The sequence below is a fragment of the Phaethon aethereus genome, assembly GCF_964289735.1.
Source record: "Phaethon aethereus genome assembly, chromosome: 7".
In the NCBI taxonomy this organism is placed as follows: domain Eukaryota; kingdom Metazoa; phylum Chordata; class Aves; order Phaethontiformes; family Phaethontidae; genus Phaethon; species Phaethon aethereus.
This window is the reverse complement of record NC_138583.1, coordinates 22,401,689-22,414,729: the sequence shown is the minus strand read 5'-3', so window position 1 is coordinate 22,414,729 and position 13,041 is coordinate 22,401,689. Positions and strand designations below refer to the sequence as shown.

The 13,041-nt window shown below is 40.1% G+C and overlaps 1 protein-coding gene across 1 annotated transcript; it reads left to right on the top strand.

Moving 5' to 3' along the window:
• Positions 1 to 261: 261 nt before the first annotated feature.
• Positions 262 to 12,602, top strand: LIPA (lipase A, lysosomal acid type; the record flags this gene model as incomplete). Its single annotated transcript, XM_082002408.1, has 9 exons — positions 262 to 366; positions 2,167 to 2,287; positions 6,171 to 6,369; positions 6,753 to 6,862; positions 7,484 to 7,620; positions 9,065 to 9,211; positions 10,370 to 10,441; positions 11,516 to 11,587; positions 12,369 to 12,602. The coding sequence occupies 9 exons, from the start codon at positions 262 to 264 to the stop codon at positions 12,600 to 12,602; spliced, it is 1,197 nt and encodes a 398-aa protein (XP_081858534.1).
• Between the last annotated feature and the right edge of the window lie 439 nt (positions 12,603 to 13,041).

Below are 13,041 nucleotides of genomic sequence, written 5' to 3'. Positions count from 1 at the left end.
CCCGTTCATTCGCTCGGGGCTGGGCGACGCCTCCGGCCCGCGGCGGCCTCCCCGCTGCTGGCAAGACCGCGGCCGCCCCCGTCCTTGCCCTGTCAGCCGGGCGGCCGCCCCCGCCCTTGTCACGCGGTTCCGCGCCGGCCGCGGCGCCCGGCGGAGGCGGCACACAAACCTCGGCGGAGCCCGCTCGCTGCAGCCCCGGCGTCGGGTCCTGCTCCGCCGCGGCGAATCGGGGCCTCCCCGCCGCCTTCCCGCCGGGCCAGGATGTTGAGCCTGGTGGTCGCCGCTTTCCTGCTGCAGAGCATCACCGGCTCGGGCGCGTTCGCCAGAGGGAGGAGAAATGTAGACCCCGAAACGAACATGAACATCGTGAGTGGCGCGGCGGGGCGGGAAAAGTGCCCGAGAGTTGTCACCGGCTGTGGCCGCGAGGTTGTAGCGGGGCGAGGAGAGGAGCTGAGGGGTCTGGGCGGCCTGCGGCCCCGTTCTGGCTCCTCGGGCTCGAATCCGGTGCTTCCCTCAGCAGCCGCCGTGAAAGCCCGGGGAGACTTCAGCCACTGGTCAGCGCTCAGCCCGCTGCGCCTTAACAGCCCGCTGTTCGCACGCCGTCTTTCTCTTCTCCTCCTTCCAGGTCCTGTTTGGTCCCCCGTTGCCTGCGGCTGATCTCTCTCACATATTTTTTGATCCAGACCTCTGTTTTTTGCTAGAGTCCGGTCGCTCACATTCTTAACCGGTAGAGAAGAGCATGTTCATGAAGCATACTTGTGCTGCCAGCATGATGCTCCCTTGTTCTTACTCACAGCTACTTTTCTTCCCATTTGGCATTTACTCTTTTAACTTTATTCTCCTGCTGCTGCAATAGCCAACTCCAGAAAATATATTTGCTGTTAGTAACTGGTATTAGTTGCTCTTTCCTGTGTGCCATCTAAACTGTGCCATTTTTTCACACACGTGAGAAGGTATTTCAACCTAGAAATGTTTGAGGTGTATAAGAAAAGAAATGCTAGAATCATAAGTATCATCTAAATATAATTTTGAGGACTGAAAATTGTCTTTTAGCCTGAGGCTAATGGCATTTGAATGGAATTTAGTCTTAACATCACTTTGGAATGTCAGTGTCACTGTGCATGATTAAAGATATATTTAAAAGAAATAGCATGCTTAGTTAAATGCTCCTTCTCTTCCTTGCCCAGCAACCTGAGAATAGAACTCTGATCACATCTTGCACTTCTTACATTTTCTTAAGGCATGGCTGGTGCCATAAAACCAATTAAATAGCAAGTTCTTTGTCCTAATGGCGTTGCATCAAATGAAAATAACATAAAGCCCAAGAAATAAGAGATAGGAGATAAACCTATTAATGAAATCGTAGTGTTAAAATGTGTGGGGTTTTTATTACTAGTTTCTCGTTTGGCGTGGCAGCAAAGTCACTTAAAAGCTATTCAACAGATGTAAGGTTTGAGGAGAAAGGTGAGTTAGAAATGGCGCATGAAACTACGAGCTGAGGTGGCAATGTCAGCAGCTCACACGTCAAGAGAGCGACCTTAATGTTTTAAAGCTGCTGTGTTTGTGTTCATTTCAGCACATTGCCAAAACATGATCAGCATGATTCGCGGTATAACAGAGAATTAGGCATAAAGTTCAGATATAAATGAAATGCTTTTAAAGAAGGCTTTCCCTTCAGGAGAGATAAACTCTTCCCTCCTTCTCTTCTTCCATATGCTGCTGTGGTGCCAGTGGCTTTTTGCTGTCCTTGCGTGTTTATTACGGAAGATACTGCTTCCCTTGGGAGCAAACACTTCCAATTTTTGTTTGACAAATCCACATCTAGGTGTTTTGCCCTGTTACTGTAATCTCCTTTTCAACATTTTAATCTCCTTTCTCACTCTAAGCAGCATGTGAGTAACTAATATGACAGTGGCTGGGGTCAGGCTGGGGAGTCCTCCCAAATTCCTAGGTTAAAGTTTGTGCTCTTGCTAGTTCCTGACTCGTACTAGGATAAGTCTCATAAGAAAACCTCTCTGCATCAAATAGGCGGGTGGTATGGCACATTTCTACCACGTACTTTATTCACATCACTGTCTTTGTAAGGAACTCGGAGTGCTTTGCACATATTAATGAACTGAGGAGACTGGAAGTGTGACTTCGAGGTGATTTCTTTTCTTTCTTCAGAGTCAAATTATTACCTTCAGGGGATACCCTAGTGAGGAATATGAAGTGACAACAGAAGACGGGTATATCCTTTCTGTTAACAGAATTCCTTATGGCAGAAAAGGCCCTGAGAGGAGCAAAGGTGAGATTTATTTCTGCTTGGAAAATGGAAAGTAATGAAAAAGCTCTCTTTGATTTATAAAACTTTTGCCCCTGTAATAATCCAGAAAAATATTAAAAGACTATATGGCCTATGCAGTTAGAATGTTTTATTGGTGAATATTATGGCCGAAATAGATTAGGCACATGTAGAATGACTTGAGTAAAGAAAGGAGAAGGAGTTAGAAAGTTGTATTTTCCTGGCGTATCCTTTTTGTGACATTAATAAAAGCCCTTCATTGTTGCTTGATTTTTTTGTTTTGTTTTGAGGGGGCTTGGATTTTCTAGTAAGTAGAAAATAGAGGTTGAGATTTGTTGGGTTTTTTTTAGTAGTAAAGTATCGTAAAAAGAGATTGATTCTACTGTTATTAGGTTATCTCAAACCACATTTTAAAAAATGCTTCTTTGTAACAAATAAGTTTGTTAAAAATACCTGGCTATTTTCAAAAGTAGGGGCAGATCACATGCCTCTTTTGGTGAAATATAACTAAACTACAAGAGTTCCCACTAGAATGTTCACAAAATAATTATTGCCTGATTTCTGCATAAAATAAGAATTTGCTTGATAATTTTAACCTCTCTGAAGCTCCCTTTGTAGTAAGGTACAAGCCAGACCAATACTGCGTACTACTGATGTGTCATATTTTACACAGCTGCTTAGATAGGTACATAATAAGAGAAAATCCCTTCAGAACATCTTGAGTACAATACATTAAAAAATATTTTGCAGATTAGGATATATAACAGGTTGTTGACAACAGCAGCCCAGACTAGGTTGTTTTATGGATGTGATTTGATTGGGGAACTGGGAGGAGCATTGGCGTGTGCCACAGAGCACTGTTACAAGCTGTAAGAATTACTGTGAAAGCTGGTATAAAACCATGGAAGGGATGCAGAGGGTGTACAGAGGGGGAGGTGGGGGAGAAGAAGGGTAGAGGAAATAATAAGCTGAGGCTTAAGGGAGCAATATGGACAAAGGTTTTTGCAAGGGCTGAGTGATGAGATGCTTTAAAAATGAGACAAAAGTGTGTGGGAGAGGCATGTAGCCATTGACTTGCTATCCTCGAACACTGCATGCAGAAATAACAGTATCTGAACAGCAGTGGCTGAATTTCGTATCAATTATGTTGCCAGCCCTTATAAAAAGATCCTACAGACAATCGCATGCATGCAACAGCAGCCTGTTTGCATAGAAACTGTACGTATTCTAAGGACTGCATCAGAACTCTTCAGACTGAAAAAACTTAGGATGAGAGGTAAAAACATGGAGCTCAAAAAAGAAAAAACATTAGTGATTGTCCTATAGCCTTGTGTGTGAACAAGACCTGTGGAAAAACCCCTCTCCTCTGCCAAAGGCCAAGCAACAGTCTTCCTGACCTTATCTGTTGGTTTTGTATGAGTTAGGATGTTTGCACTGCCTGCTGTCTCTCACAAGATGGGTGTGTAAAGATCAGTGCATGGACGAGGCCAGTCAAACCTGGCAGGTGTCTTTGTACTTAAGAATTTCAGAGAAGCCCATAGGAAAAAGAGAGGCTGCCTTTGTACCTGTTGATTTTGTCAAATCCCTCATCGATGACATAAGCAAACAGAAGTTTCCTGACCTGTGGGAATTCTCCACATTCCCCTAGCCACACCCTCGACCCCAAGTTCATGTTTTGCAAAGTGTTTTAATTTTAAAAACAAGGATTACTGGGCACATTTAGGGAAGTATGATCTCCTAGAAGAATGAAGATTTCAAAGTTCATGTTGATCTTAAGTTTTTATAGACTTCATATCTTTTCTCAGAAAGATACCAATGATGTGTTACTGCTGACTTAGCGTATGTATGCCATAATTCTTTTGCAATACCTGCATAATGTGAATAGGATCCCTTGGAGTTACATATCACATGCTGTTTTGGAGCAAACCCTACAGTTCTTCAGCTTTAAAAAAAAAAAAAAAAAAAAAAGAAGAGGAAAATGTCCGGAGAACCTAAAGCAAAACATGAATGATTTTTGGTTTAACTAAAAATCTAAACAAACTGCATAGCAAGGGCAAGAAGGGTACGGAAATAATTCCCTCATCAACTTCTTGGGGTGGGCAGTGAAGGGAACAAAATGTACTATAGCAGAAAGGATAGTTTAAGGTTCTACCTACCTTATTCCCCCTCTGGGGTTTTTAGTATCAGAGGTGATACAAAATTATTATTGTCCAAGTCAGTTTGTCATATGACTGTGCAATTCACATGCAAATCTGGTGACTGCTTGGTAAAGTGAAAAAGGAACTGGCAGAAATTGGAGACTAATAGGAGGACAGAATTAAAGTGGTTAAACAGTTTTCCCCTTCCTATGTTATGAAACATGCAAGTAGCAGGTTGAGGAGAGCCTGTTCTTCAAAAAATCAGAAGTTGGTTGATCTGAGTTTAGTAAAAGGGAAGCAGGTACCAAAGCTAAAAGTGAACATTGCTGAAAACAAATTTAGTGTTAGACTTGAAAGTCCTGCACCACTGTTCATGTGCCAATGAAGTATTACTGCCCAGAGTAAACAGTAGTGTTGAACTGTACTGTCTCTAGCGCCAGTTTGGCACTGCTGGAGATTTGCTCTGGTTGCAGGGAGAGTATACCACAAGATCTTTTTAACAAAATGGGAAAAGCAGGCACCGACAAGGTTCCTCATCACATGTATAAAGGCTGCCAGCAGGGAGGAATATTGCTAATTTGGATTTTGGAACCCACAGCAAACATTTATGGACATGACTTGGAAGGAGGGTGTAGGTGACCAAAACAGTTGTGATATGGCTGTTTCTGCTGAAAGATCCAAGTCTAAATTGTCAATGGAGGAAGTATTGCATGTGTTTAGTATTGTAGTAGAATGATTGGAGGAGGTAAATTCCTGTGTAATCTCTGGCATTGAGCTGAAGTTACATTATCAGACTTCAGTATATTAAAGCAGAAAAAAAAAAATCACCTGTGCTACTGCAAGATCCAGAGGCAGACAGGTCTTTGGATTTTCTGAAGTTCATGTTTCTTCTAGAGAATTACATGTTATTTCATTTTCTTTGTGCAGAAATGAGAACCTTCAATTTTTTTCATCTGTATTCCACGTAAAGGTGCCATTTCCCTTTTCAGGATGGGGAAGTCAGGAGAGAGGCTTCCTAAATTCCACCTGGGTCTTAACTGTGATTCTTTTAACTACTTAAGTCAAGGGGAGAAAGTCCTTTGAAACATAGATTCCCTTGTTGGCTGCCAGTTCTGCTCTTCAGGTTCTGCTCTTCAGGTTCTGCTCTTCAGGTTCTGCTCTTCAGGTTCTCCCAGAGCTTTGGTAATGCAAGGGAGTTGCATAGAGATAATATCAGTACCGGTTACAGAGATTTTCACAGCTCAGCACCCTAGTTTGGCATTGTATGAACTGGAAAACAAAGATCTCAGTAGCACATACATGGGATTGCCTTCCTCAGGTTTAGGGGCAGGGCAAGGGTCATAAGTAGTTTAGCTGTCTCTGTGTTTGAGCTGCTTTGTTGAGTATTTGTGAGCTTGAACCAGTTGTAAGGGCTACCTGTATTTTTCTTGTAGCTCCTGCTTTTCTCATATTTGCTTATTGCATATTTTCTGTCTGTTTTGAACTTCAAGGAGTCTTTTGCTCTAGTTAGGAAACTAACAAGTTGCTAGTTTAAAATTCTTAATGATAAAAAGTAGCTTTTTGTGAAAACACATGATTTCATGGCACTATGAATATTATACAGATTGCTAATCTTGGTAGATTAAGTCAAGTAGATTAAATATTCAAAGTGCAAATCTAAAGCAACTTGAAACTAAACTCACTTGAATTATTCTTAGGCATTCAATTCCAGATGAATAGGAAGCTATGATAAATGCTTTATTTTTCAGGTGCAAGGCCTGCTGTGTTTCTGCAGCATGGTGTGCTTGCAGATGCCAGCAACTGGATCACAAACTTGGATTACAACAGCCTCGGCTTTATGCTGGCAGATGCTGGCTATGATGTATGGCTGGGAAATAGCAGAGGGAACACCTGGTCCAGGAAACATACACACTTGACAGTGAAACAAGAAGAATTCTGGGTTTTCAGGTATCCTTGTCTTACTAGAGAAACTAGACACGCTGTTTGCAAGCAGGCTTCTCTTCCTCTCTTTGCCCATCGTCTCAGTTCAGTCACACTGTGAATGTACAAGGTTTTTTTTTTTTTTCTGGTTATGTGTGCTGTCACATATGTAGGGACAGTTTTATGGTCAGTATAGTGTCCTGAGATAGCCTTCATAGGTGGTCAGTAGAACATTAATTGCTTTCACTGGTGCTTGCTGTGCAGACACAATCACCAGAGTGTTCTGCTTCATCCAGAGGGAGCTTTTCTTTATGTCCAAACAACTGATCTACAGTGCAGTAAAGCTTTGTGCAGCTGTTCCACACTGATATCTTTACTTACACAACTGACTTTTTATCTTTGCTTTGTAGCTTTGATGAAATGGCTAAGTATGACATTCCAGCCTCAGTGGACTTTATTTTGAAGAAAACTGGCCAGGAACAAGTATTTTATGTTGGCCATTCACAGGGCACCACAATGGGTATGTGAAGAGTTGGATTTGTTAGAATATATTGTGTTTGAAATGGTATCAAGTTCCACATACGTGGTTTAATGATGAAAAAATAGGGCTTTTGAAATCTACTGCTTCTGGTTTTGAGCTGCTTCCTGGAATATTCATCAACATTAAAATGAAAAGTCTTAACCTTTTTGTGTTTACTGTGTTGGGAAGCTGTTGAAATGATAAACTGAAGTCACAGGTAGCCACCAGTACAGTTTCTATTAAAATAAATTGATGAACTATGCATAATAAAATTAGAATCATCAGACATGTAGAATATGATTCCCATTTACAGAATATCTTTCCGTGTGTAAGGCCTGGATCAGATGCTTTTAGACCTGCAAATAGAAAGAGCTAGAAGAGTGTTGTGTTAGTGTGAACTTGTTTTTCAGAAGAAAACAAATTGTTCTGATTTGCCTCATTTAATCTGTGTTACTAGATTAATCTACAATATCTAAGCTGATCCTAGATACAACAATCAAGCTATTAATTTAAAAATACTTTTGGACATTTTATCGTAGATTTTATAGAAACACTGCCAGGTAAAATTCTCATCTAACTTGTGTCAGTGAGGTTTGTTAATTATTCTCATATTATTTACAGCTTTCATTGCTTTTTCAACTTTGCCACAGCTGGCTAAGAAGATAAAAATGTTCTTTGCCTTGGCACCAGTAGCTACAGTCAAGTTTGCCACTAGCCCTCTGACAAAATTGGGAGTGTTTCCTGACCTGCTACTCAAGGTTTGTATATGAGTGTAAATGTTTTAAGCCAAATGAGGTGTCCCCCTTTCTTGCTGAAAACAGCATAACAAAGAACGTTAATAGCTGTGGAATAGTGAGTAACATGTTCAACAAGAATACTGGACCAGTTTTTCCATAATAATGCTTTGGAAGTCAGCAGTGGCTTCTCTGGCTTTATTACCGTCTAATTAGACAATTGGCATCAGTTTAAAGTAGTATTTTACAATTACAACTTAATAAATGGAATAAAATTATATTTTTCCATTTACATGTTTCTAGAATTTAACCTACAGAAATCACATGATTAATTAAATAGTTGGTCTGTTTTAGAAGAGTCATATGATAGCTTTATACGGAATATTTCTGAATTGTCATGAACTTTAGCAGATTTGTTTCACAATTAACCACTTAGTATTGGAAGGGGAACCTTCAGAGGTTGATTAAGAGCAGCAGCTTTATTTAGATGCTGTGAATCATCCTCTGGACCAGTTTACCTTTCCCCGCTAACATCAGAGGGAATGTGGGCAGACTGGCAGGCTTCAGTAAGTGCCTGAAGTCAGACATTGTGAAGACCGTGCTGCATGTCATTTTTAACCATCACTTCTTCCTACCACCCATGGAGATTCCACACACAGCTGTTTGTTCTGTGAGATAAACCCTTCTCTAACATACCTTGTACAGATTTAATGTGTGTCCTTGCTCCAAAGGCAGTTAACATAAAAGTGATACTAATAATTATGATCTCCTGTTGCTTCAGTAATGAACTTTGTCTAATGAGAATAGTAGCTGATTGGTGCCCTGTGCAAATGTTCATGTTGTGCTGAGGAAGTTGATTCTCATGGTGACTTGCAAAAAACTGGAGAGCAGAAGTACATGGTAGTGACAAACCCATGGGTCAGGCGTATCTTTAAATAGCTGTGTCACTTCTAAGGAAGTTCTTGGTGGGCTGCTTTCAAATCCTTGTATGTTTTAAAAATACCAATCAAGAGGAAGTGACCACCGCAGCTTATGCAACTTGTTTTTCTTGCATGGTTTGAAGAGAGGAAATTGCAAGTACAAAGCCATTTAGCATTAGCAGATGCAGCTTAACATATTTTAGCCTTAAATGATTCTAATGACAAGAAGCTGTACAATATTCCTGTAACATACTGAAGTTAATATTGATTTGAATTTGAGGTTATGTCTGGGGTTCTTGAAAGATTTTTCCAGTTACCCCCACAAAATGTAGTTGGGAATGGACTGCATCATTTGTAGCAGAAGCACTAACCATGACCTTCCCATTGGACTGTAAACAAGGGTGATAAGGAGATAAATCATTTTCATGGGACACACCTGTCACCAGTGCAAATAGAAATAATTACCTCAAGAATGTTGTAGCACAAAAACTAAACCCAGGTCATTCTATGGAATTACATGTTTGTCTTATGTGTTTCTTATTTTGCAGGACATGTTTGGAAAGAAACAATTCCTCCCTCAGAATTCTTTGCTGAAGTGGCTTGCCACCCATGTTTGCACCCACAGAATACTTGACGACCTTTGTGGCAACATATTCTTTCTTCTGTGCGGTTTTAATGAGAGAAACTTGAATATGGTGTGTTCTAGTGACTTTTAATAGCTATGTTATTGTGAACTCTAACACAGTATTGACTGGGTTGTACTGATTGTCCTTTACATGTAATTTGAAAACCCCTAATGCCGCCTTCATCATACTGAATTTGGATTAATATCTTTCCTTGGTATGGATTAGTTGCCTAGCTGGGATTAACCTTTAAAAATGTTACAGGAAAGCTAAAATACATTATTTTAGATCTGCTGGGGAAGTGGGGAAGTGAATTAATATGATGGTGGAAGGATTTAATTCCTTTTGCAAGGAATTGAGGAATAAAGGTACAGTTTTCAACCATTTTTCAGGAGAACTGTTGAAGTTTTCGGGTCTCTTGGTGGACATGTGCAATTATTTTGTCTGGGACCAATTTCTGACCCTGCTGATAGCTTCATCTGTGGTCCTAGTTCCAAAGGACTTGTTCACAGGGCTTGTTTTGCTATCTAAAAGCTAGTTAACAGCAACTGGTGTGAGACTGCCTTTTTTAATAATGCTTCTTAAAGTGTTTCTAACTTCCTGAAACTGTAGAAGAGGGTATCAGTTTGCTCACAGGTGGATGAAGGCTGAGAGTTTTTTTTATTGAAATGAGATAAAATCAGTATCTTTTTTTTTACCATTCTGTGTGCAAAAATGTGCATTTTTTGTATTTTATATCAAGGTGAAAGTGCAATGCCCAGCACATACAGTTTTCATGGTTTTAATGGTGGATAATATTTTTTTTTTTCTACCAGGATTTATGTTTTCCCTGGATATTTTGTACTTCTAAACTCAAAGTGTATGAATCACTTTGGACTGAAAGTTACTAGTTTAGATGTAGAGTAATGCAAGGTTTCTCTAGAGGTCCATCTAAATGTTAACTAATTCTTACAATATTAGCACTTTTTAAAACATATTCTGAATACATAAAAAATGCTTAAGGGGTATCATTATTCAGTTTAAAGTTCATCTTTAAAGTTCTGCAGTTAATTATAGTGAATCCCCCAAACATTTGAACCTTTTACCTCACCTGTATATATGACTCTAGTTAACTTTTGCTTATAGCAGTTTTAAGAGGCATGGAAAATTTTCTGTTAGTTGTTCAAGAAGCAATAATGGGTAGAACTGTTGCACTATGAAGAATAAACCATGTTAATTACCTTGTTGCAGAGCCGCGTGGATGTGTATTCAAGTCACTGCCCTGCAGGAACGTCTGTACAAAACATGATCCACTGGAGCCAGGTAGAGTTTCCAGAATCTAAAATGTCCATGACTCTAGCTTGGTTGTAGAATATTGATGTCTCTGATATGTAAGTGGATAAAATACCAAAATATATATGCAGCAAAGCCCAAGTGAAATTCTGGAACTGCCGATTTTCAGAATGCCAGCTGTTCACTGCAGCTGCTTTGATGACACTGGCTTATGATGGCTCAACCCTCTCCCCTATTTCCTTGAAGATATGCTAACTGTAAGTACTTCAGGCCAACAAACAGTACAATGGAATAATAACTCAGAGAGACGCTGTAACAAGTATTTGCTCTCCTTTCAGCAAACCCTGTTTTGATTACAAGTTTTATTTCTAGCCAGTGAAATGCAGCAGGCTTTCTGTTCTATTCTGTTTGGCTTCATTTTATACTTTAGCATATTTTGAATTTCACTGAAAGCACAGTTTCATGCCTGTGATGCTATTGTCCCTGAAGCTTGCTTAGCAGGCTGACAAAGAGAAGATGTTTGCCATGGAAGCAGTCGTCAGTGCTGCTTGTGATCTTGTAGCTGGACTTCGTTATCTATTCAGAACCAGTGTGTTCCGCTGTACATAGCTGTTCAAGTATTGGCTTGGAAGGAAATCTGTGAAGACCTTTTTTTTCCAGGTCCCTGTTATATAGACCTGTGTTTCTGAAAAATAATAGGTGGTAAATCATACAGAGTAGGTTTTCTAAGAAAGCGCCATGCTGTGTTCATATACATTTAGGCAGCAAGGTAAATATTTCAGAATTAAGCATGGAGCTGCTACATCCTGGCTTTGGATACACTGAACAGTTTTCCTTAATCTTTCCTACCATTGCTGTGAAAGAGTGTGAAAACTTAAGGGACAAAGTCTAATTGTACTGAACGTTAATGTTTCCAACTCCTGTGACACTGGGAAAAGCAGTGACACTGGTCCTTGTTAATACTGTCCGAAACCAGGACAACTTGGCATTTTACTCTTTCTTGCGTCAATTGCCTTTGCCAATTCTGCAGATGACCTATACTTTTTTATTCCTGGGTAGAAGTGTCACAGTTCTTTGTATGTGTGAATATTTGTTTATTTCTAGGCTGTGAAGACTGGGGAGCTCAAAGCTTATGACTGGGGAAGCAAGGCTGCAAACATGGCTCACTACAACCAGGTAGGCATTTTTTATGGGTATGTTATAATTGTTGAGTGTCAAAAAAAAAAGTCCTTGGGCACTTCTCTGGGTGCTGTGTTTATGCTGTATGCTAAAGAGCAACTAGTGTTACCGTGTAACCAGAGTGGAGATCTGCCTTTTCCAGGCAAAAAAAAAAAAAAAAAAAAAGGCAGGACTACAGAGCGCCGAGGTAGTCCTGAGTCAGTATGGAGCCCATGCTTGAATACAAAATTGTAATGGCATGCTGTTTCTTGAGGGTGGCCCTGTCTGTTTATACCATGAGATCCCACTGCACTTCTCACAATAAGGCACAGACTGTTAATTAATGTGTATTGCTTATCTTCAGCCTGTGTAATCTCCATTCATGTTTGTTTCTAAATTGCTGTGTGCAATACTAAAAATATTTTGCCCCTTGTCACTTTACTGTCTGGGAAATATTGCAGTATCATACTTTGAGTAGCAATTGCTTTTAGTATTTGAATAGGGTTTAGAAATAACTTGAATGGGATGCATTCTCTGGGGCTTCTGCTACCCTACTGTCTTGTAAACTCCTCAAACCACATCTTTACTGCTGTGAGTGCTAAAATATTGCAGGACTTCTGGAGTTAAATTTTCTGTTGAGTCAGAACTCCATCTCCATCTCTAGCTGCCCAAGAGAGGAAGAGAAAATGAGAATCTGACATATTCTTCTTGCATTTGATAGTGTGTTACACTGCAGTGTAGTATCCCACCAAAGACTTGTTCTTTCTAATGCTTTTGTTTTCCCTTCCCCCCTCCTCAGTCTACTCCCCCTTTCTACAAAATAAAAGAGATGACTGTACCAACTGCGGTGTGGACGGGTGGACAGGACTGGCTGGCAGACCCGAAGGATGTTGCTATGCTGCTCACTCAGATCACAAATTTGGTTTACCACAAAAACATACCAGAATGGGAACATTTGGATTTCATCTGGGGCCTTGATGCACCTTACCGCATGTATAATGAAATAATTAACATGATTAGGAAGTATCTCTAAACCGGCATGGTATTTCAGAGTATTAGTTCACCAGGAATTTGTCTTTTTGGAACATATGCTTTTCTGGCAATAATGCTACATTGTTTATTTATGATGCATTTTTAAAATGCCAGCAATGACTACTGAATTGGATTAATACTTGGTTTGTTTTTCTCAGTATTATTTCTCTCTCCCGCAGAAATCCTCATTGTATCCTGCTGATTTTGCACACAGTGGCATGGTACTCAAAAAAACAGAAGTATGATTTTGCACAAAAGGAGTATATCATGTGCATATAAATTTAGTGACATGTCTGAAAGACAAGTTAGTCCATTGAGCACCTCAGGTGCTTGACAGTAAATAAGTATTTCACTGTGCATAAAACGCTTCCATTTCTCAGTATGTTGCCATTTCTGAGTACCTTTCAGAAGTACTCCTTGTACTGCAGTGATGCATTTGG